The 23,655-nt window shown below is 49.6% G+C and overlaps 1 protein-coding gene across 2 annotated transcripts in view; it reads left to right on the top strand.

The window, feature by feature from the left end:
• The window catches only part of Trappc12 (trafficking protein particle complex 12), a 62,300-nt gene that overhangs the window by 37,537 nt on the left and 1,108 nt on the right, over positions 1-23,655 (top strand). The window contains exons 6-11 of one of the 2 annotated variants that reach the window (XM_028768817.1): positions 4,732-4,844; positions 11,672-11,744; positions 13,748-13,821; positions 18,131-18,229; positions 22,736-22,836; positions 23,553-23,640. In XM_028768817.1, the coding sequence (XP_028624650.1) occupies positions 4,732-4,844; positions 11,672-11,744; positions 13,748-13,821; positions 18,131-18,229; positions 22,736-22,836; positions 23,553-23,640 (548 nt within the window). Of the gene's footprint in view, positions 1-4,731; positions 4,845-11,671; positions 11,745-13,747; positions 13,822-18,130; positions 18,230-19,487; positions 20,299-22,735; positions 22,837-23,552; positions 23,641-23,655 lie in introns of those variants that run through there. The other variant, XM_028768818.1, reaches the window with a different exon arrangement.

Here is a 23,655-nt window from a genome sequence, read left to right as displayed (position 1 = left end):
AGCTACTCTGCAAGCCCAATTAGCATTGTCAACTGACCCTCAATGCCCACCCCACCCACCCCCCGGGTCTGCCGTGCAGAGTTCTCTTCTTACTCGTGGGAGCAGCAAGGAGGACAGTGAGTTCAGGCAGAACAGCCCCAGGATTCAGTGTCCTGCCTTCTGTCCTTTGCCCTGTGCCCTCTGCCCTTTGAGCCTGCCCTCCCACCACTCACTGCTCTTTCCCTGCCAAGGTTGCATGTCCCTCCCCTGCACTGAGGGCCCATAAATTCAGCTCCTTACCAATTCTGCCCCTCCTAAAATCCATTCCAACCAGGAGCTCCAACACTTCCAGATCCAGGAGGTATATGTTCACATGTATCCAGTGAACATACTTGCTGTCTGTATATCAGGAGCTTGTCTTCCTTGGTTTGGGAAAACTACTTTCCCTGGGTTGCTAGAATTCCCTCCCAGGAGGAGATATAAGTATCTGTCCCTCCTCCTAAGGTCCCAAGGACACAAGAGTCCTGATCCCACCAGTTCACGCTGGGGAACCAGTGAATTTACTGCAGTTCACTCAGAGCATAGGTGAGGGTCACCTACAAGGGCACAGGTGCTCCTCCGCCCAACAGGCTGTCCAGAAAGCCTTTACCCAGCCGGGACAAGGCTTGCCCCTAGCTGCATAGATGGAGCCCCTTCCTCTACTCTTCCCTTGCCTGCATTCTCTAGACCCTTCCTGAGCTTGTATGCATTTAACAGGTAGTGGGGATTGGCTGGATAGTCGGGGAAGGGTCTCCTGACCTCATCATTCATGGTGGGTTGTAAACAGTCAACAAGCCGGACTGGACGATCCTTCTGGAAGAGAACATAGCTGAACTCCCCCAAGATGGTGATCGCTTGGTCAAGAGCATAAGCACAGCACAGCTCTGCCCTAAGGCACAGTTTAGCCTCTTTTCAGTTTTCCTACAAAGACTGGTATAGGCATCATTGCACATTTCTCTGTGTGAACATCCATGGTGTTCTTTCTCCAAGGTCTGAGTTAAAAGTGGTTTTACTAAAGCCTGTTGTGCCAGAGTTTTCAGTTTAGTAAGAAGCCAGATTGCTGTCAAAACAGCTCTGTGCCCTCCTTTCCTTTCCAGCAGCAGTATGTGGTTTTCTTTCCCTACTCATGTCAGCAGCCTGGCTGGACTGCTTTGCTGGGCCTGTAGCCCCACCTGTTGGTCTCCTGACTCCTGCTCTGCAGAACTTCCTCCGAAGGGGCTCGCTCTCACACAGGCTTGTTTCATGCTGCTCAGTTATTGATGTTCTTTCTGTGTTGTGGGCGTCTAATCCTTTGTTAGTAATTTTAAAGAGAGCCCTTCCCATTCTAGAAAGAATAATTTCCAGGCCTGCAGAAGGCACTCTTATTTCAGAGGCCAACCTGCCTTTTTATTTGGTAGCAATTCCTGGTGACCTCATGTACACTATACCTAAATTGTAACCACAGACATCCTGGCTGTGTTGCTGGGAACAGACTAGGAGTTGAGGCATATGGAAACATGTACCAGAGAACTTTCTGGAATATTTTCTTAACTAAGCCACAGCACCCTGGCTATCACCCGGACAGTGGCACGTGAATAGTATTCCTCAGCGGCTATGGACAGCTGTTGACAGCTGCACAGGTGCCCTGCTCTCTGTGGAGGCCTGCTGTTCTCCCTCCCTCAGGTCCACTTACCACTTTTTCCTTCTCCAACAAAAAGAAACAGGAAGTACAATTAGCTTGGCACATATGTCTATGGAATCTTCTGCCTTAGAATGTTTTGAGCCCAAAGTCAGACAACTCCATGACCCTGGAGTTATCTCAGCCATCCACTGCTACTCCTGTACTCCCAGGGGTGTCCCATCCTCCCCAGAAGACGTCTGCCACCCCACCCCTAGCATGGAGGGATGAAACAAAGGGGTCAGGTTATATACTGGGCACTAGGGATTATTTTGATTTTGTCTGTTTGTCTGTAATGTTCAGGACAGAACAGCTGCTCTTAGGGACTTAAGATCCCTTTCCAAACCTGTTCTCTGTTTGGCTTTTAGAATCTTCCTTGAGCCTTCTAGTGGCCTTCTGGGTTTTATTTTCTTTTAATTAACTTGGGTTTTGTTTTGTGATACACTAAAGCAGGTTGTTTCTCCAACTGCAGGGTTTGTGCTCAGGTGTTGACAGGAGCTGCGTCCCTGGGTAGTATCAGTAGCTTGCTCACTGAATTCTTGAAGTAACACGGCGCCACCGGTGTGGTGCACTGCATGTGGCACAGTTGTAACTGATGACCTGCCGCTGACTCACGATTAACAGTGAGCTCACTCTGCTGTGTGCATTTGCTGCGTTTCTGTCTTCCAAGCTGTGAAATGCCCACACACCACCACTTTCAGTCTGTTCAGAGCCCTCTCCATTGGAAGGAAAGACCTGCTATGGCTTGAGTTTGAGGTTTTAATGGCACTCTTGTATTTGCACGGCCCCTTTTCCCTTTCAGCGCCTGGGAGGATATGAGGTAAAAGATCTCACGCCAGAAAGAATACACATTTTGATTATCTCAGTGCCCCCTGCCAGCAGCGCCCCTGACAGGCTGTGGTCTGTATGTTTGGTTCAGGTTGCAGTAGCTGCTGTGGTGCTGTGGAAACTCACCTCCGGACATAGGCCTGAGACAGATCACCCTCACATCAGTGAACCAGATGGACAGACTCTTGAATTAACTGAGTGCTCAGTTTCTGTCCTCCCTTCTGCCATCTGCTCCTCGAAATTCTCACCCAGTCTCCAGTATTCCTCTGCTCCCTCCAGGGTGTGCAGCTCACAGGTCTCTTTCTCAAGCTAAATTCTGAATCTCTTTTCTATCCACACAAAACCTGACATGGCTGCTCAGAATTAAATGTGCAGCATAATATTGCAAACATCTGGAATTTCATTCTTTACTGCAAAATCAGTTTACCTCCCACAGCTAACACGTTATGCTGACATTAGATTTAGATTTATAGTTCACATTACTCTGCCTGAACTCCTGAGTACCAAGAAGGATGTCCTTCTGCTTCCTGCAGCTTTCTGTTTCCCCAATACTTGTTACAGTTGAAAAGCCAGCTGTAGCACTAACCTGGGTTGGATGACCTAGTCTGTGTTTTTTATCACCCACCCTACCTCCATCTAAAAACTATAATAAATATTTGATCTAGATACTTTTTGTTTGTGTACGAATTAGCATTGGGTGGAAGATGTCTTCATAGGGTTGAGAGTAGGATGTGTTCTTGAACACTCACACAGCAATGTCTCAGCAATGGAGCATCTCCAGGAGACTGATGGAGCAATCAGTATCCCCATCAGCTGCCAACCAGCTGCCCCTGGTGATAGGGAGGAGGATACCAGGAGAGGTAGGGAGGGGAGAGGGTGTCCAGGGTCACCTGATGGATCACTGAGTCTAGTCAGGTGTCCCTGTTACAAGAATGAAAGAGGAAGACAGACCAACTTCTGGGTCTGTGCCTTAGGGAAGCAAGAGGCTACAGTGAGACTCCCCACATGCTCTGTGGCCCGTGGCAACCATACACATAGCATTGGGTACATAGCAGCAAGTCCAGTTACGTGCCTCTGCCCCACTCTGCTGGGAGCTGCCTCCCTCTGAGAATAGCAGTGACCCACGGAGGTCACACCAAGGCAGCCCTCCCTGCTGAGAGATACTAGCTAACCCATTCATTGTCAGTCAATGTTTGTTACCATGACCAAGGCATCTCTTATAAAAGAAAGCATTTAACTGGGGTCTTGCTTACAGTTTCAGAAGATTATTTCATTATCATGGAGAGGACCATGGCCATTGGGGGTAGGCTGAGAACCTCTTGCTGAGGGGGGGTGGGGGGTGGAAATGGTCCTGTCTGAGCTTTTGAAACATCAAAGTCCACCCTTCCTCCAACAAAGCCACACCCCCTAATCCTTGTAATCCTTTAAAGTCACTCCCTGGTGACTAAGCATTCAAATACATGAACCTATGGGGGGCATTCTTATTCTGACCACCACATTCACTCTCTGCTCAGGCTCACACTCTGGCCTGCAGCAGTAAAGTACTCTGTTAAAGCTTTCTTTGGTGGTCATTTGGTATCTGCTGCTGAATTCATCTGTGAGAGCCTCTGGGGCTGCTGCAGAGCTGTGGCAATAGTGGTCACATCTGGTCTCCTTTGGTAAGTGGCTAGATATACAAGCTGTGGGTTGGCAGAGAAAACCAGCTTGTATTCTACAGCTAAACCAAAAAACAAAGGGCTTCTGTTCTTGCCTCCACTGCAGCACCTGTGTGCTGGCTAGTTTTGTCAGTTATACAACCTAGAGTCTCTTGGGAATCAGGGACCCTTAGTTGAGAAATGATCCTACCAGATCCACCTGTGGACAAGTCTGTGAACCCCTTTCTTGATTGATACTTGATTTGGGAGGATCCAGGTCATTGAGGCTTATGCCAGTCCTGGGCAGGTGATCCTGGATGATATAAGAAGCAAGCCAGTAAGTAGCACTTGTCCACAGCCTCCGCATCAGTGCCTGCCTTGAGTTCCTTTGAGTTCCTGCTCTGACTTCCCTGGATGATGGACTCCAAGCTGTAAGGTGTAAGAAACTTTTCCCCCTAGTTACTTTTTGGTCATGGTGTTTGATCAGTAGAAACTGTAACTAAGACACCCTGTAAATGCCTCCTTCCTTTGTACAGTCAGAAAACACAGGCATCCATAGCAAGCTCATTAACTTATCTCTGGTTTCTACTCTAGGCTCCATGGTCCCCTTTTCGATGCGTATTCTGCATGCAGAACTGCAGCAGTATCTGGGGAATCCACAGGAGTCCCTGGACCGATTACACAGGGTCAAGACCGTCTGCAGCAAGGTAACTGTCATGGTATTCAGTCTTCTTCCTCAGCATTCACACCAAGGCATTCTCCACCCGTCCCCGGGGAGACTGCCTCACTTCTTTCTCATACACAAGGTTCTGAAATAGTGTCACCATGGTATTCACACCTAAAGTTTTTTTCAAAGGCTAGAGACTGGTTTGGGGCCGAGCAACTGTAAGCCAGTTTGCCCAGATGGACCTCTCCTGTCTGGAAGACTCACAAGAGATGGACAGTCTGTGCGTGTTCTGAGTGCCTGGCTTAGATCAGGGCGATGCTCTCATGCAGCATCCTGTTATATGGAGACATCACTCACTTTTCGTAAAGAGTCCACTGTTGGTTTTGTTTATTGCCTTTGAGTCATTTGGTGACTTCTCTGTCAGGTTTACATAAAGTCACGTGTGCCATGCTGCCATGACACAGAAGCCCTTGGCTGTCACTGTCTACATATGCCTGTCTTCTGCTTTCTACGCCTCCCTTTCTGGCTCTCCAGGCTGTCTGTTCCCCAGGTCTCACCAGAGTTTTGCAAATTGATTGGGAAAGAAACCACACAGCAGAGAGTTTCCTAAGAGCCATTTGCATAAATAGGTGTAATCCATAAACAGTAAGGGACAATTAGCTTGAGGTTAATTTCATTTGCCAATGCAGATGAACCATCCTTACTCCACAATCCCAGGTAGATTTGGCTTTGGGGTGCCAGGTAGGAAGGTTTCCTTAAAGCCTCTGCTGCAGCAGATGAGGCTCTGTCTCATGCACTCAGAAAGAGAGGCGCGTGGGCTGTGAGTGTGGCCTGCTTCTCTGCTGATGGCTGACAAGACAGCGTGAGAGCTCTGTTCCAGGATGGGTTGGTGTCTTTGCTAAAAGGGGTTTCTGACAGATGGGCGCACTTGAGTTTGCTGCTTTACAGTAGACAAAGTTAGAAATGCAGGACAACAGCCACCACCATCCTCTCCTTCCCGGCTGGCCGGCTCAGGCAGGCCAGCCGTCGGCCTCCTGATGGCGGCTTCTGCCTGCTGCTGGCGCTCCTCATCCAGATGCTTCCCCGGCTCCACTTTCCTACTGCTCCTGCAGAGAACAAATTAAATGTGACTTAATCAGAGAAGATGGGGCATTCAGCAAGCCACTTAAAGAAGTGGAAAGAGGGAATGAGGACCACGTTATCCCTCTGGGCTGCAGACAAGCACCCTCCCCTCCAGGTCACACTCCTGCCCCGTGTCTACCCTAAGCAAACTGCTCAGTGAAGGAGCTGTAACTTCCTTCATCTGGGTTTGTAGGATCGCTGCCCTGGTGGGGCTCAGTCAGAAACCTCTGACTGGCACCATTATAAATCCCGGGTCATGGACAATCAAGCCAGTGGGCACTGCTGCAGCAGTATGGAATCTTGGTACACCAAAGGGCTAAAGAGGGACACATGAGAACCCAGAGAAAACCAGGCTTTCTGGCTAGTAAAAATATCTTCCGTTCAGTCTTCTTTGCCTTTCTTTTCTCAGCACATACATCCCCTCAGACTGATATGAGTAGAAAGAAAAGCACACACCCACCCTTTTCAAGGTGTGGAGGTCCTAGAGGCGTTGACAGGAGGACATCTGGAGTCACACAGACTCGGTGGAAACATCCAGCTCGACACCCTGACCAGACCTAGCCTGCTGTGCTGAGCGACACTGCTAGTGACCTGCACTGGTGACCACTCAGTGCTGGAGCAGTGGGGGTATTTAATAATTCTTCAAGTGCCTGAGAACACCCGAAGAACCCTCTTCCCTGTAGGAAGCCTACCTTCCAGAAGGCCCCCAGGTGGCAGTGGTAAAGACAGGAAGACCTACTTGTTGGTCAGAACCAAAGAGGGTCCTTGAGTGGGTGTTGGTCTCATGTGTGTATGCTGAGGCCTCATGACTACAACATGCCTCGCTCATGACAGCTCCTACAGGCCAAGGCACCTTGGTGTACAGCAAGTTAGGACACCTACCCAGCCTCAAAGCAGGGATCTCGGCCTTTTTAAATACTGTGGCAGGCAAGTGATAGTGGCTGTCCACAGAGTTGAGCAGGGTACCAAAGTCACTTCAGACACCATCACCACTTGGACACATAGCCTTCCTGTGCTGTGGGTGTGTAGTAAGAACTGTCTGCATTCTTAGGAGTGGAGTCTGTTATTCAGATCCAATCCAGAATGTGCCCAGGGCTCAGATCCAGAAGAGCCAGCCCCTCTGCTTTAGGGAGCCCCCTCATCAAAGAAACTGCCAAGTCAGGAACCCTCTCTTCCAGCCCCGTGCTTCGCCTGCATTGTTTGCTCCCAAGGCCTGCCCACTCAGTTCCAAGGACTCTTTCCACAACTGAACTTGATTACAGTGGTGAGCTCGTAGGACACCCAATGAGGGATACATTTCAGGCTGTGCAGATTGAATGGACTGAAATTCTAAAGTGTTTCAGCTCACTGCTCCTCATGGGAAGCTCTAAATTGAAAGCGGTACAAGGTAACCTTGACTCAGCTGCACGTTCGTGATCAGCGGCTGCCAAGCAAATTAGTCTATGGCTTAAAGCAGTTTCTTTCATTTTGATTAGTGGGTTAATTGCACCTGTTGCTGGGTCTGGGCCCTGTATTTTGATGCATGCAAATCCAACCTCTTTTACCAACCCTCTGCCTACCTCTAACATATTCTACATTCAGATCTTCTAACTCCCACCTGGGGAGCAAACCGGCCATTCTGACCTCCATTCCCATCCAGGTTGCTGCAGGTGACAGAACTCCATTCTCTCCTCCCCCACACCACTCAGCCGTGTGCAGCTGCCACATGTCCCCTGTCCACTCATCTTTGAGTGGGCAGTGCTGCAGCAACATGGCACATGTGGGGCAGACAGATATCCTTCCCTTTGGTGGTAAAATTGCTGGATCATGTGTTACCATGCAAACGCAGGAGACAGAAATTGTTGGGAGGAAACCAGCTTGTTCAGGGTAGGCCCTGAAGGAGTCAGAGACTTCAGATCTCTCTCAATAGGTGGGGAGGCCGTACTGGGTTGCAGGCGCCTGAACGGACTCTAGGCATCTCCAGCGGGATGTGATGAGCATGGCTCTAGTGGGCCTTGCCCTTCCCCCATTCCCTCTGCCTTGCTAAAAACCTTAGGCTACATTCCTAAGGCTAGCCACCAAAGTCTGTTCCCTTATTTGGCCACTTCTTCTGAGGTTGACTATCGAGATCCGACTATAAAATGTATTGAAATCCAACAATCAAACCCCCCTTTTGGCCCCCTTAATTAGCATGCCCAATTGAAATTAAACACCTCATCCTAACATGGAGTTTTCCCTTTCACGGTATAAACTGCCATGCACCTGTGGGCCAGAACTGTGTCCTCTCTATTCAGAGGCAGTCATTTGTCCTCCAGGACAGACACTCCTTCCCCCTCTCCCCTGTTTCTTTCCCCTTCTCCCTTGTCCTCTAGCTCCTGTTCCTTATCCCTGTTCTCTGTCACTCTGGAGCAAATAAATCTCCTTGATACAGAGAACTTGGTCATAAGATGTCTTGAGCCAACTTCAAGATCCCAGTGCCCATGCTGGGTAGGACCACTCCAGACACCTTTGCCTCCTAAAAGTTCTCCTGGGTCTTGATCTGAGGCCAGCGTCTGCCTTTTCCCTTCAGCTCAAAGCAGTTATTTCTCTGTGAGATGATCATGTGAACTGAGGGGAACAGGGACCTCACAGAGTCCTTAGAAAAGGAGAGATTGGATGTGAAGGGAGGCAGAAGTAAGCCAGATGAAGGAAAAGATCAAGGACAGAAGCCAAACCAGGCTCCCCCAGAAGGATGTCACTCCTTCAGAACAAGCTTGTCACTCTGGACATTCCCACCTGTGCCGTTCAGCATGGTGGTTCTGTTTTCAGGGTTCTTAAAGGACTTACAGTCTTGTTTTTCAGTGGTCATGATAATGGGTTTAGGGCAAGAACTCCCAAGGCACTGTGCCCAGGCATCCATCCTGGAAAGCCACTCAAAAAAACTAGTGATAGTCAGAAATGGCACCTTATTAACACTCTGACCATACCAGGAGGAGTAGGGTTCATGTCCTTAAGTCTGTCTTTAAAGTAGCCTCTGTTAGCAGCACATAGAAGCCAAGGCAAGCACTGTGGTTCTCAGGTCGTGGGTCGGTAGCCCACTTAGTATCACCTGGGGTCAATGCTTCATCAGCATGCACCACATATTGCTGGGCACCAACAAGAGGGGAATCTTGGTCCTTTGTCTGAAGTTTGTCAGCAGATCTGTTGGTGGTGGCTTTTTTTTTTTTTTCTCAGAACTGGGAATGTGTCACTCCGTTCCCTCCTGATCTGTAAGACAGTAACAGCCCCAAGATGTCAGCACACCCATGGGTTTTCCATCGGCTCCACTGCACCTAGAGTGGGCTGCTGGGTAGCTCCTCACACCTGTCAAGTATCGCTGTTTGATCAAAAGAAGCCCCCACTACCTGCTTGCAAGTCCTCACGTGGCACCCGACTCCCCCAAAAAAGAGAGAGGAAAAAGCCCAGATCTGTCGGGGAGGTCCCTGTGTCACCTCCCCCTGTCTGAGACAGTGTTGTTTTGAAGTGTTAAACCTTGTCTAGTTGACAGGATCTGTCGTTCTTAAGGCTGAGTATTTCATTAGCGTGCTTTAGGGGAACCCTGCCCTCCATTCCTTCTCCCTGACTGTTGATGTGCCTAAAACCCTGGTGTGAGCCCACGACTCTAGGAGGAGCCTAGGGTCGGGTGTCTGGAGAAACTGCTCCCCAGTGCAGTGGCCTCAGTGTAGGCGACAGCACTTGCCTTCCTCCACAGCATCCCGCACGGCCTGCTGAGAAAGCTCCCAGAAGTTTCGGAGGCCCACTTACTGTTTAACAGTCAGCAAGCATTAGCCTCATTGCTCCCAGATCACGCATTTCCAAACCTTTTATATTTGTTACAGGGATGAAGGCAGAAAAAAAGACCACAGGAAAAAACTCTGAGGCGGCGGAGCAGTTTTAATTTTTTTAATTTCTTGTTGCTGCTCCACGTAATTAATTTTCCCTCGGCACTTTTAAAGTTTACAAAACACTGTAAGTACATTCTCCTGGAGCCCCACAATCTGTAGTGCAGACAAGAACAGTGTGTTGGGGCGTCCAGGTGAGAAATAGACATTAGAGGTGATAAGCTTACGTCACCCCGAACCTGAAGCAGCATCTCACGTCCCTGTAGTTACCTCTATGGCTGTGCCTCGGTCCACACAAGGGCAGTAAGGGCTGGGGGAAGAGGAACCGTTTGTGTTCTGGACTGGCAATGTCATGTCTGTGATTCCCTGTAGTTCACAGGACAGCTCCCTAAGGTGAAGCTGAGGTGTGCAGCCCTTCTTGCACAGACAACCCACTCACCCTTCGCCACCTCCACTACCAGTAGCTTCCATTTGTGCCACCTCATACACTGCAGTGGGAAGCCCCTCTTTGTTCCCTGATTCTCTGCTGTTGCTCCTCTGAAGTACCCCCACTTCTTCAGAGCCAGAACAGCAGGCAGATTCCACCCTCCCTCCCAGTGGGTGCTGGCTAAGCTCTCCAGGGCTCCATGGATGCAGCCTTCCACCAGCCCTAATACCTAGTACAGAGATTGTGTATATTCTGAGACACATGGTGTGATAGGCCTGGAACACAGTTGTGCACACAGACCCTCGCACACCCCTGAGTCCCAAAGAAGTGTCCCCTTTCCTGTTGTGTGTGGTTCTTTTCCTAGATGTAAATGCCAGCCTTTGTCCTAGTTCACTAAGCTCTGGACTCAGTCCTGAATGCTGGTGCCCTCTGCTGTCCGGGATCCCTTCCCTTTCTTCCTGGGTCTCTCTGCTCTAGCCAGAGGGGATTAAGACTTTACTCCCTTGTCAGTTTCTGCCTTCATAATTACTTATCAGAAGACAAATTAGCTGGGAAATGCCATTTGACCTGGATGGATCTGGCTCACTTCTTTCCCAGGTCACGATCTTTAACCCTGCGTCTGTCCCCTGAATCTCAGAGGTCACAGCAATGTGCCCCACAGTCCGCAGCTAATTGTTCTCTTGCTTAAACAAAATAATGATTTTACAAAGGAGGGCGCCCAGTGAGACATGGATGAGTGGAGAAAAGACACTCAGTGGTATCTTCCACTGCCTCCCTGGCTCCTGGGGTTAGCCTCTGGGGTGATATCACCCAGCAGGTAGTGGGAGGAAGGCAGGGTTGTCCACAGAGCAGACAGACTACATGAGAACCTTTTCCATTAACATTATTCTCCTACACATAGTCTTTACACATATTCTCACCCTGCCCTTCAAAGTAATAGTAATAATAATAATAATAAATCTTTTCCCCATATCACAGGGACCATAGCAGCTTTTCTTTCAAGGAAAACCCAAATACAGATAAAACAATGGAAAGGTTTTAACCAAACAGTAAGAACTATGCAAAGTGACAGCTTCACAGAATGTACCCAGTGCTGAAGGAAAGGCTGTAGGTGCCCTCTGCTGTCGGTGGCACCCTGGAGGAAGACAGGGCTGAGGCTCCCACAGAACTTGATCAGTCTTGTGTGCAGCACATCTGATGCTTCTCATGAAAAGAAAAACTGAACGCCCACTGTGTTCAGTGTCTGAGAAGGCTCTGAGTCTCCTAAGCCTAAATTCCCCCTTCCGCCCGAGGGCGGGGCCTGCTCTTCTTGTCACCTCCTGGTCACTGGTGGACATCACAGTGAGAAAGACGAGTCTCTGCGAACATTCCTTGCTTTGATTGGTTTTCACACAGAGAAATTTGCTGTGTCTGAAACATATGACAGTGTGGCCACAAATCCACTTACAGTTTTGTTGTCCTTGTTTGAAATGACTGCAGATCCTGGCCAACTTGGAGCAAGGCTTAGCTGAAGATGGCGGTCTGAGCAGTGTCACCCAGGAAAGCAGGCAAGGTGAGCATTGCCCTTCAGATGGCAGAACACCACTGGCTCAGGTATGCAAGGGTCAGCAGTACAGTTGACCCCACTCTTACCCAACAGTGGATGGTCCCTTGGCCTGCTTCCCCGTAGCATCGACTCGGAGTAGATGAGAGAAAGAGCATGGGGTTTTACCCAATGATGAGAAATACAAACGGCCCAACCAGCTCCTCGGTGCACTGGGGACTTTTCATTTTCCTGGACTGATCTGCTTGCCAGGAGGGAAGTGGGCCACAGTGTGAACTGTCAGTGGCTGAACACCCCAGTCTTTCATGGGACCTTGGCAGTCACCTACGGACACATGGTGGACCACAGGGGCAGATCAGCCTCTAAGAAGATTGTGTCTCAGTCTCTTTCCATTTGTTGTCACAAATATGGTTAATTTATAAAGAAAAGAGTAGTACTGGACTTACGGTCCTAGAGTCTTGGATGCCCATGAGATGGTACTGGCGTGTGGTGAGGTCTGCACTGTACAGGAAGTGGGCATCACATGATGAGACAAGGAAGCGTCTTCTTAGCTCTGTTATAAAACCACCAGTGAGGCTAGGCACCGTGGCACACATTTTTAATACCAGCACTTGGGAGACAGAGGTAGGCAGATTTCTGTGAGTTCAAGGCCAGCCTGGTCTACAAAGTGAGTTCCAAGACAGGCAGGGCTGTTACAAAGAGAAATCCTGTCTCAAAACCCAAAAAATAATAATAAATTATAATAGTAATAATTGATAAATAAATAAATAAAATCACCAATGCTGTGATAAGGCCTCGACTCAGGACCTTACCTAACCTCCCAATGCCTTTCCAAGGACCCCCAAGTTCAGATACCATCAACATGTGGCTTTAGGTTATTATATCCCCAGTATGAGAACTCTGTGTACACATTTCTACCATAGCAGTTATTCTGGCTACAGCGTTCTCAATACACTAGCAAGGAGCCAGTTCCTTTCAAAGAGTTCATGATTCCCTGGGGTTGAAGGGTCAGGTGTGTATGTGTGCTGTGTGAGTGATTGATATGTGGTGTATGCATGCGTGACGTGTGTGTGTGTGTGTGTGTGTGTGTGTGTGTGTGTGTCTGTGTGTCTGTGTGTCTGTGTGTCTGTGTACATTTACATGAGCATATCCTGCTGATAACTAGGCTCTGAGACCCAAAGGTACGGATGTATCTGCTTACCCTAGTTGATACAAGCAGTGTAGTCCCCAGCTCAGCTCTTATTCCTGATGATCTGAAGAACCATCAGTCAGCCCTCCCCTCACTTCAAACGTCTGCGAAGGGATCGTTCCAAGCACAACGGGTTCACATAGAGAGCAAGTGTGAAAACCAAAGTAGAGATGGTCAGTGAAGGTGCTGACCCTGGAGATGGCCAGCATCAGACGTGAGCAGAGGTGTACTGTTCGCTTGTCTACTGCATCCATAGCCGTGGGTACTGGACTTACCCTGTCTGCAACTGGGAGTGCTTCTGTCCTCTCATGGAGCGCTTTTGTGGCCACTACCAGTGTCCACCCTCAGTAAAGCCTGTGAGAAAGGCAGACCAGTGTTATTCCCATCTGAGACTAAAGGTCAGTTCCAGGCTGTAGGGACTAAAACTGCCACCAAACCCAGCTTTTCCGCAGCTGCCGGACACAGGCAGGCTGTGCATGGGTCAGCCTCCACCCCAGGCAGCGTATGTGCTCTCTATCAGACATGGTCACAGGTTTAGGGTTGTGGCTTACAAGTGGGCTCCTGATTACTGCTTGCTCTTCTGTCTGAGCTGGGCTCTATTTCTTGCTGCATCTGTGCAGATGGTCTCTTACGGGTGCCCACTCTGGGCATCCCACTGAGAACTCTGTCCTCCGTCTCCGGTGGAGCGTACGGTGAATAAGACCTGGTGAGACCTGGTGGGTTAGGCGGGGCGGTGGGGCTTTGTTTCAGCACCCAGGGCGAAGCAGTTGCAGCTCGCAGGAGCATGCTTGCTTGTGCACACTCACACCTCTCTCTCCCGCAGCCTCTGTTCAGCTGTGGAGGTCTCGTCTGGGCCGTGTGCTGTACTCCATGGCAAACTGTCTGCTCCTGATGAAGGTATGTGGGCGGCTGAGCTGTGGAGCTCCTTGTTCTAGTAGACAGTGTCAGCTGGAGGCTGCAGGAAGGCGCTGTGTGTTCCGACAGGCCTGACAAGGAAGTCAGCCGTGGGCCTCGGCAGTCTTCCTCATGGCCTAGACTGCTCAGTGGAGTTCACTCACACTTGGGGGCCTAACTTGTCGTTATAAAATTCCCACAGAAAACAGTTTATATTACTGCATTTAATTGTGCGGGCCTAGGTCTAAATGGTCTAATTAAAACTGCTCATTCCGCCCGTTTTCCTCTGAACTCCATCCAGAAAAGCATCCTTTGTTCTGCTTGTTTTAGTGTGAGGGTCTTTTTTTTTTTTTTAATGATTGATGGTTTTGACATCTGAAGGCAAGCCTTCCCACCAGACCCACTTGTGAGGAGCTCACCCCATCTTTGCCCCTGAGGAGCCAGTGTGAATCAGGGAGCCCAGCCAGGCTGTCCATCACTGTACTTCCAGGCTCTTCTCTCCACACAAGCCCTGCCAGCGCAGGCAGCCGTGGTTTCAGGCCTCTCTCTCATTTCAAATACGTCCCATGCCTGGCTTGCCTCCCGCCCTGGGCACGGGTGGCCTGCCACAGAGCTGGCGGCCTTGCTGCCAGCTGCAGGCACTGAAGCCGCCACAGAATCTGTCAGCAGCAGCCGCCCAGCGCAGCGCTGTTAACACCTTCCGAGCTGTGATGAGACAGCTCATCACTCCTCCCACAGCCAAGGTCATCCTGCTCTGACAGTGGCCGCCAGCGGGCAGGTTACCAAGTGGGAAAGCGTGCTCCTCGCTTGAGCCCGACTGGCAGCCCTCACGTGGTCACCTCCTTGCATCTGGCAGGAAAGTGTGTGGCCACAGCCCAGCAATAGACACTGTGCATCCTCTGCACCTCTGCAGACGTGTGACATGTGACATTGCGTGGAGACAGGCTCATCTGGTAGGTGACCTTGACACAGGAAGAACGGGTTTCCTAAAATCTCTTCAGCTCTCTTCCTCACAGCTCTTTCCTACTTTTGAACACATTACAGCTTTTAGAAATTCTGTGCCTGACATATTTGCACATGCTCTGTTGCCCGTAGGGCTGTTTTGTTCCTGGTCTCTTCCCCACCTCGGCCTCCCTGGTGATACCATTGCAGAGGAGGGGCCTGCATCCTTCTGTCCCACTGCCCCTATACAGGTCTGCCTCTCAGCACTGCTGTGGCCAGTGGCAACCTTAGGAGGCACAGTGAGCATCCAGCGTCTCCTGGAAGGCTGAGTCTTGGTTGCCAAGCCTTCTTAGGCTTGCAGCACTGGTGGTGCCCAGCCACGAGCTGAAGATGCTCAAGGAGGAAGTCACTGCTCTGCTGCAGGGCACTCAGCTTGCATTTCTGAGATGCTGTGTTAGAAAACAGTGTAACAAAAATGCTTTTCTTTGTTTTACTGCAGTGGTGATAACCACCAGTAATGTAGGCACAGGCACCAAACGTCTGCCAGTGGCATCCCATCACCCAAGACTCAATACAGGACAGATTATCATGCATCAAAAATAATTCCACAGTGGATGTAATTTAAATTAAAAGTTCAGTTTAATCTTGATTTTCATGAGTTAAGAGTGAAAGAAATGATGTAAGGAAAGTGGATGCAAGCACATGCATTCTGCTGCCATCTAGTGGACACAACCAGTATTGCCACAGGACCTGGGCTGCATAGCTGGGGCCTGTGTGCCAGCTAACAATGACCTAATTAATCAGCCTTTTGATGATAAGAAATTTGCTCATATGTTCCAGCTATGAGCATCCCACAATATATTTCCAGGAACACTCACTTGCAAGACAACACCCTCTGTTCATAAATGTGATATCCTTGGGTCTCACAGTAGCCTTAAGATACCTGTGCCACTGGAGTGAACCTAGACACTCTTCAGCTCCACGTTCCTATACCTCCCACACAACATTCTGACTGTTGTAGCTTCTCCTTTATGGGGAAGAGCCTGCCACACACAGGGTGCCTCCTCTTTGCTTAGGTCACGCTATATAAAGCCTTTGTCAGCAACAGAACAGCCATTAATATGATTTAACAGTCACTCAGCCAATGCAGTTTTTAGGTGGAAGTCAAGCAAAAATGCTTTTGCCTATATCTGAGTGTCTGTTTTTCTATTCAAGGGCAAGCTGGTGTAGTCAGAAGAGTAGAGTGGGCACTCTCCAAGAAGCTATTGTCAGCTGCCCTCCAGGTTCCCAGAATGGGTGATTTCATTGATGAGTAACCAATGAGAAGGTCCCCAACAGCAGACCTAAACACTCCCTCTACCAAGCTTGGCCTAACCCTAGGCTTGTCGACATACGCTAACACTGATGCCGCTGGCACCTGCCTGACAATCTCTTCTCTGCTGCTGATTTCTCTCATCATTCCCAACCTGTGGATCTACCCTGCCTCTTAGGAGAGCTGTAAAATCCTATCAAAGCTGGGCATGGTGGTACACACCTTTAATCCCAACATGGGAGACAGAGAGCAGATGGATCTCTTGAGAGTTCAAGACCAACTGAGTCCGTATAGTTAGTTACAGGCTGTACAGAGCTATACAATAAGAGTCAGTCTCAAAAATAGCTATATATAATGGGTATACTTATAGCCTGTTTCTTTTCTGTTGGGCCATCCTCAATAGCATGTACCCCTGACCCCAGGCAACTTGGAAAGGCAACAGTGGCAACCAAAAAGCCTAGGATCCTAGCAGGGCTTGCTACTGAGGCATACTGTTCCTCCATGCTCATACCCTGGCCCTGTCCACAGTTGTCCGTTAGAAACATCATGAGCAGAATGGAGCCCAGATCAAGATGGCCTGTAATCAGATGCAGCACTGTGACTCGGCACAGTCTTCTCTTTGCTCACTGAAATCAAATGTAAGGGAGGACACCACGATGGATCTTAGGAGCTGTGACCCTCTTGAGGGAAGTAAGACTGGCTGCTGCTAATCTGTGCAGTGACTTAGACCCCTGGACAGTGGTCTGAAAGCAGGTCAACAATCTGCACAGGGGTGGTGTGTCCTCTCAGCCATGACCCTGACTTCCCAAAGGCAGTGGAGCTGTCAAAAGCCTTCCCTTCTGACACCTCATGGTGCATGCACACACATACACACGTGCACCTGCACACACTGACATGTGCACCTGCTGGCGCAGTGAGGATTAAGGCAGGCTGGCCTTGGGCAGCAGTGACAGGCAGCAAAACGTGGTAGGAGAGGAAATCAAGGCATGTGTGGTCTGGCTCCTTGTGAGCATCAGGCCTTGAATAAAATTAGTTTTAACGAGCTGCACTTGAAGGTACCAGACTGGAGAGTCTTCTTTTTTTTTTCCCCTGCCAAACTGGAATTTTACTTGTCGTCTGTCTTTATAACCTCCCAATTAGCAAGCTCAGTAGCTGTAGTCCCAGTTTGGAGGAAACTTAAAGTTTAGAATAGAGAAATGAAATACCTTCCAGAATCTTATGGTTAGGAGGAAATCAGCAGTGCTGGCCTTGGACTGGTCACCACATGCTGTAACTGAGAGGAAACAAATACTTGGCATGGCTCTTGCCACAAAGCTTGCTCAACTACACGCTACAGAGGGTGTAGGAGGAGCTCACCTTTGAACCCTGCGATGGGCAGCACTCATGTCACTAAAGCCAACTCTCACACCTTTTTGTACCGTGGACCAAAAGTGGGAAATGGGCACTAGGTGGGTGGTAGACAGACTTTGCCTCAAGGCTGCAGGCAGGGGTGGTGTGAGGCTGCCGCCATGAAGCTACACAGAGCTGAAGCACTGGAGACAAAGCCCTGCAGGATGCAGACACCAAGCTCACAGCACCTTCAGTGCCTCCGGTCTCTATAGAGCAGCGGTAACTACGTCGTTATAAGATGCAGGGACATCCATAGGCCCTCACTGTCACAGCAAAGTCAATGGGTGGGTCGATTCAATACAGGTTTGGAGGATGGGATGGTGTGGAACTACAAGTCCTTTACACAACTCTGCCAGAAAAGAGGGAGGGACCAAATGTGGGGACCTCTGGCTTCTGCTTAGAAAATGGGAGCAAAAAGCAGCCTTCAGGCCTGATTCTAGGTCCAGAGCCCTGTGATAAGAGAAGGATGTGTGTTCCACAGAAGTCAGAGTCCTCAGTCCCAGTACCACAGGCGGGAGGGGTCCTGCACTGGCCTGCTGTCTCCACAGCTGTGTGTGTATGTGTGTGTGTGTGTGTGCGCGTGTGCGTGTGTATCCTTGGTCCATGATGCACTGCAGAGAGCTGTGCGGCTTCTCCAGCTCACTGCATGCTCTTGGTCTCTTACCATAGGACTACGTGCTGGCTGTAGACGCTTACCTCACAGTGATCAAGTACTACCCGGAGCAGGAGCCACAGCTGCTGAGTGGTATTGGCCGCATTCTCCTCCAGGTACTGGTCATGCTGCTAACAGACAACAGCTGAGTGCAGCAGTAAGGGTGCCCGGGATTTCCGTCCCTCAGAACTTATACAAATGGGCAGCAGTAAGGAACTATTTCAGTTCTAATTCATGTGACCATTAAGGTATTCTTTGAGATGATTCTGGTGTGCGGTGTTCTGTCCTGTTGAAGTTAGGGTCACCTGCTAACTGCAGCTGCTGTGTTGAAGGAACACTCAAGTGCACCCTGACACAGGGGCTGCAGTAATACAGAGGCTCTCTAATATCTGGTACATCTTCTTGTCAGTTCCAGGATCATGAGCTCCCACAGCAGGCTGCCCAGGATATGGGCCTTGCATGTTTGTCCCTTGAGAGGCTCTAAAGAAGTGGTGGGTTCCAAAGAAGTGGGTGGGTTAAGAACAGCTAATGGCAAGAGGAGAGAGCCCGCCCACACAGGCACATGGCCACAGGAGTCAAGCACTGCCACGCTCCTGACCTCACAGTGTTCTGCAGCCTGCATGGCCACCACACCTTCACAGCATCTGTAGCTAGGGCACCTTCCTGGCATGTGGGAGTCTGGAACTCATGGGTACTAGAGTTCTATATTCCCTGACTCCTTAGCAGGGCTTTCCTGCATGGAGGACCCAGAACACAGGAGGGGGCCATCTGCATACATACCCGGGAACACTGAAAGTACTTGTGCAGAGTGGGAAATCTGATACTTTGGGGCCCTAGTGGCTCCAAGGATAAGTGTCCCTCGCAGACCACATCTCCACAGTGAAAGCCACGTTACATAAGGGATGCTTATGGGATGAGACTGGTGTCATTACTGAACTGGAGCTGTTTCCCTGACTCCATCTTGAATGTGGTCTACAAATCAGAGGAGGCCCCGGCTCATTGGTTTTGAAAGCCTGGGGGTGGTACAGGTCTCCGCCAGTGCTGCCCCTGGGGGGAAAGAGGAGTAGTAGTGTCCTCGGTAGCTAGAGAAAGGGCAAAACATAAGAGTAGTAGGTTTGCTGGGTAGGGGGCCGAGGCTCTTCAGCATTAAGAACTGCTACAGGCCTGTGCTCCATCTCAGGATCCAATGCAAAGGAGAGGTACAGTCCTCAGGACATATTGCTCCAAACGAGAGACATAGTATCCACTGAGCCAAGGAATCAGAGCCCAAAGAAAGCAGATCTTCAAGGCCAAGATTCCTGGGCACTGTTGAGTTTGGCCTACAAACAGTGTGGTGCTGGCATCTGCATCTTGCACCTGTTCTTCTGCCCTCAGTGCACAGGAGTAACTGGCCAGTCTTCAGTGGGAAAGAGGAGCAGCCTTCCTCTGCAGCCATCCCAGCTGGCTCAGAGCTTCATCAGCGTGACATGGCCAGGCTTAAGATACATGGTCATCCCACCCTGGCGAGTCAGCAGTGAGCCACTCCACGGCCATTTTTGTCTCTGAGCGAGTGAAGCCAAATGTGGACATGTTCTCAGTGGCCATGCCTGGCTTCTGTCTGGGAAAGCACACCTACGTCCTGAAAAGTAGACACTGATGCAAACAGGGTGAGGAACTTTCTATACATTGCTAAAGTGTGGGACTAGAAGTGCTTTACAACAAAGTGCAGAGGGCTGTGGGAAAGACTGGTGACATCATGAATGGACTGCACCAACCAAAATGAAGTCAATGACAGACAGTGAGTTCCTAGATGATCTCACACAGGTAAATGTGAACACTGCTGTGCACCTTCTCTGTGGGCTTCTCACTTGGGTTTGCACTTGTTTCTAAGGTTTTTCTAAAATGTTCTGTGACCTAGGGATAGGTGAACCATCATTTTATCACCCCCACAATTGCTGGACCACAGAAGAAGACAGCCTTGACAAAAATGAGTGTCCCAGAGGCACATGCCCCTCCCTTAGCCTCCGCTGTCTCCTGGCCAGAAACCCCCTGTTGTAATTCTTCTAAAGAGCAGTCTTTATTCTCTCTGAGATGGACATAGAGCAAGTCTGGCTGTGAGCAGGGGTCATCTGTGTTGACTGTCTGACAGCTGGGAACCCAGCTCAGGCATGCAGCACAATAAAGGGCATATTTTTATTATTTTTTATTCAGTTCCCAGATATGAGAGGGAACTCTTAACGCCTTTGCCTGCCCCCACAGCCTTGACTACTCCCTGCCAGCCTTCAGAGAGGCCAGGTGGCATCTCCATATTTGAAATGGTGGATGTCACCGTCAACACACAGCATCCTGCAGACCGTGTGTGCCTTCTACTCAGAAATCAGGTGGAGAGTGGCTAGTGGAGGGCAGTGGACATGAGAAGGATTCCACACTGAGGAAGCCTGTTCACAGAGGGCTGGAGCTGCCTGTATCCAGGAGCTTCTCAGACAGTCAAAAACTGAGCAAAGTAGTCCAGTCTCTGGACATCTGCAGCATTCATCCTTTGAAGTTATTTCTCTCTGGCTCAGATTGTGCCCCTCCAGCTCTTTTCACGTGGGTCTTGGAAGGTCATCACTCACACCAGCAAGACAGCTTTAGAGCCACAATGGAAGTGCAGTAAATGGAAACCACTGTGTGAAAGCAGCTCTGCTGTCCAGGGCGGGACGAGAAGATACTCATGACCACTTGACTTCAGAGCTGGAGACCTATGGCTGTCCGAGTTCACTGGAGAGCCAGGAAGGTGCCAGACCATCTGGGGACTGCAGGGAGCCAGGGAGTGACTACTGGAACACAGTGGGAAGGAGCAGCAGAGGCCTGAACACGTCAGAGATGGAGGCAGCAGAGCAGATGGGGTGGCCAGTTCAAAGTGCAGCCATGAGTAGCAGCAGGTGGGGAAGAGTGGCACACAGTGGCCCAAGGATACCTGACAGGTGGCGCTGTACACCCTAATATGTCCTAGCCGTCACATTAAATATCTGTATTGTATACATGCAGCTCATTAACCAGCAGTCAGACTCAAGAAAACTGCTTAGAAGGGAATGGCCTCCAGCTTGCAAAGATGTCAACCCCTCCCCAGGAAATACAAAAACTTTTCCTGTTTATTTTCTGAGCCATTGAGAGATAAGCTAGAAGTGATAAGGACAAATGGCAAATGGGGAGATGTCTATTGAAGAACATCAATGAGAAGGCTGGTGTTTTTCAACCAGGGCTGCCACCCATCCCCGACTCAGCCAGGGTGATGAGCCCAAGCTAGGGAGAGCTCCTTCCACTTACCGCTCCCCATGCCTCTTGCTGAGTTGAGCCCAGGTCAGTGCAGAGAGCCTGGGCTCTGCCTCCCCAGGCTGGGATACAGTGGTCATACTAATGTCCATCAACCCCTGCTGCTTAGTAAAGCAGTGTAGGACCTCAGGCTCTGTCTCTCCTGTGCTGCCCTCCCCTGTGTCCTTTAGAATCACTCTGGTTCCAAAAGCAAGCCTGCAGATGAATAGTTGGTGATCTGCTTCCCAGAGCACTGACTCCCGACATACAACATAAGGGAGAAGCCAACCCAAGGGTGTTTCCGCTCACAAGAAGGTGCCAAAAGGGAGAGCCTCCAGGCTGAAAAAGCCAGAACAAGCCTCCTGATACATGAAATAGACTTTACCTACCTAAATCAATAACTCATATAGCTCACTCCTTCAGAGATCCTCCAGATATTAGGAGGCAAACAGGGCGTTTATTATAATAAGGTACAGTGAGGTCAAAAGATGGTACCTTATGGGACTTTTGTTAGTGTCTTCAGGCAGGCCCTGAACACATATCATCTGTCTGCCTCTTACCGGTGTGTGAAGTTGCTGTATAACAGGACCCTTTATGTCTTCCACTTCTCATTGCAACCCTACCTTAGAGCACTGGGTTCCCTTCATTCTTAAGGCAACAGAAGAGCACGGACAGGGCCTGCACATCCCACTCAGCCCCATGGCTTCCTGACTCTTCCCCAGCACTGATGGAGAGCCAGGGCTGAGATGTTAGAGGAAGAGTCCGAACTTCATTTGCCTCAGAGTATGAGTTCCCTTCATCTCCCTGGGCGCCTATCCCAAGGGGCCCTGCTTTGTTTAAGAGGGCTGATGGTTTCCTCACAAGGGATACCAGTAGGTCTGTTCATTTATTTTTATAGTAGGATTCTGTATTGTTTAGTCAAAATATTACTGTGAAGTTGACAAGCTGGTGGGATCTACTCTGTCCCCAGCCAGTAGTAATCTCAGAAATTTACTTAGGCCTGTTGTGTTTTACCAAAGTGTGTTTTTATTGAGTGCTACACCAGAATTTTTTCTCGGGGGCACAGCTGCTAAGTTGTAAGACTTGAACCAGACAGTCATGTCAACATAATTCCCTGTCAGAGACAAGAAGCACCAGATACTTTGGGTGGACCGTTTTGATTTTATTACTGGATGTTAACCTGAGACTGTCTTTAAATGTCTCCTGCTCACTGGGTGGGCTCTGGGATCCCCTGTATGACATACAGGGAACTTCCTATTCTGACATGATACTGGGAACAACTGTGATTTTACACTTAACATCTCTTTTAACCTGCCAGCTAAACTGACTGGATAACTTTGTTAAAGCAGATTGGAGACATAAAAACAGCTGAAAAATATTTTCAAGACGTTGAGAAAGTAACTCAGAAGTTGGATGGACTGCAGGGTAAAATAATGGTTTTAATGAACAGGTAAATACCTTCTAATTATTTACTTTGTGGGTGTGCCTATACACATGCATGCTGAGCTCAGAGGACCACTGTGGAGAGTTGGCTCTGACACTCATGAGCCCCCTGGAACTCAGAGTTCCAAGGACAGCAGGAGACTCAACCTGCTGAGCCATCTCATTGGCCCACAGTTTGTCTGACTGTCCCGTCCTCAATGCTGAGACCCAGGACCCTCAGGCCAGCGAGCCTGCTGTTCTTCTAGAATCACAGGCCTGCTCCTTACTCCTAGGAAGCATGCTCCCTAGTCTTCCGAGCATGAGCTTCTTTTTGGTACAGACTTACACCAGTGTGTCACCCGCCATCGGGGGCTCCTAGTAGTGCTGGTCTCAGATTAGCTTTCCTGAGTCACATATCACAGGATCATGAGCATGTGGCCATCAGGACAAACCTGCTCCCCCCTCTAACCACACCAGAAAGTGAGCATAATGCAGGGGTCAGCTTTTAAGACAGGAAGTAACCTTGGTTGGAGCTACTGCATCTAGACTAGAACCTGGATGGCAGACTTGCCAGTGAGTCTAATGTTTCAGTCAGCAATAAAGCCACTGCCTCCATCTGAGAGTGCACGACTCACTCTGATGTACGTGCCTGGTGTGCCCATGGTGCATGGTGAGCCTCACCCTGGCTGGTGGACACCCTCGGCTTTCCTGTGCTCACTGCTTTATCTGTTGTGTACATTGCAGAGCCTTTCTGTACCTTGGCCAGAATAACTTTGCAGAAGCTCACAAGTTCTTCACAGAGATTTTGAGGATGGACCCAACAAATGCAGTGGTAAGACATGCAGAC

The sequence above is a fragment of the Grammomys surdaster genome, unplaced genomic scaffold (genome assembly GCF_004785775.1).
Source record: "Grammomys surdaster isolate TR1022 unplaced genomic scaffold, NIH_TR_1.0 188, whole genome shotgun sequence".
In the NCBI taxonomy this organism is placed as follows: Eukaryota; Metazoa; Chordata; class Mammalia; order Rodentia; family Muridae; genus Grammomys; species Grammomys surdaster.
Note: the sequence above shows the minus strand (reverse complement) of the source record. Positions and strands in the feature narration are given on the sequence as shown.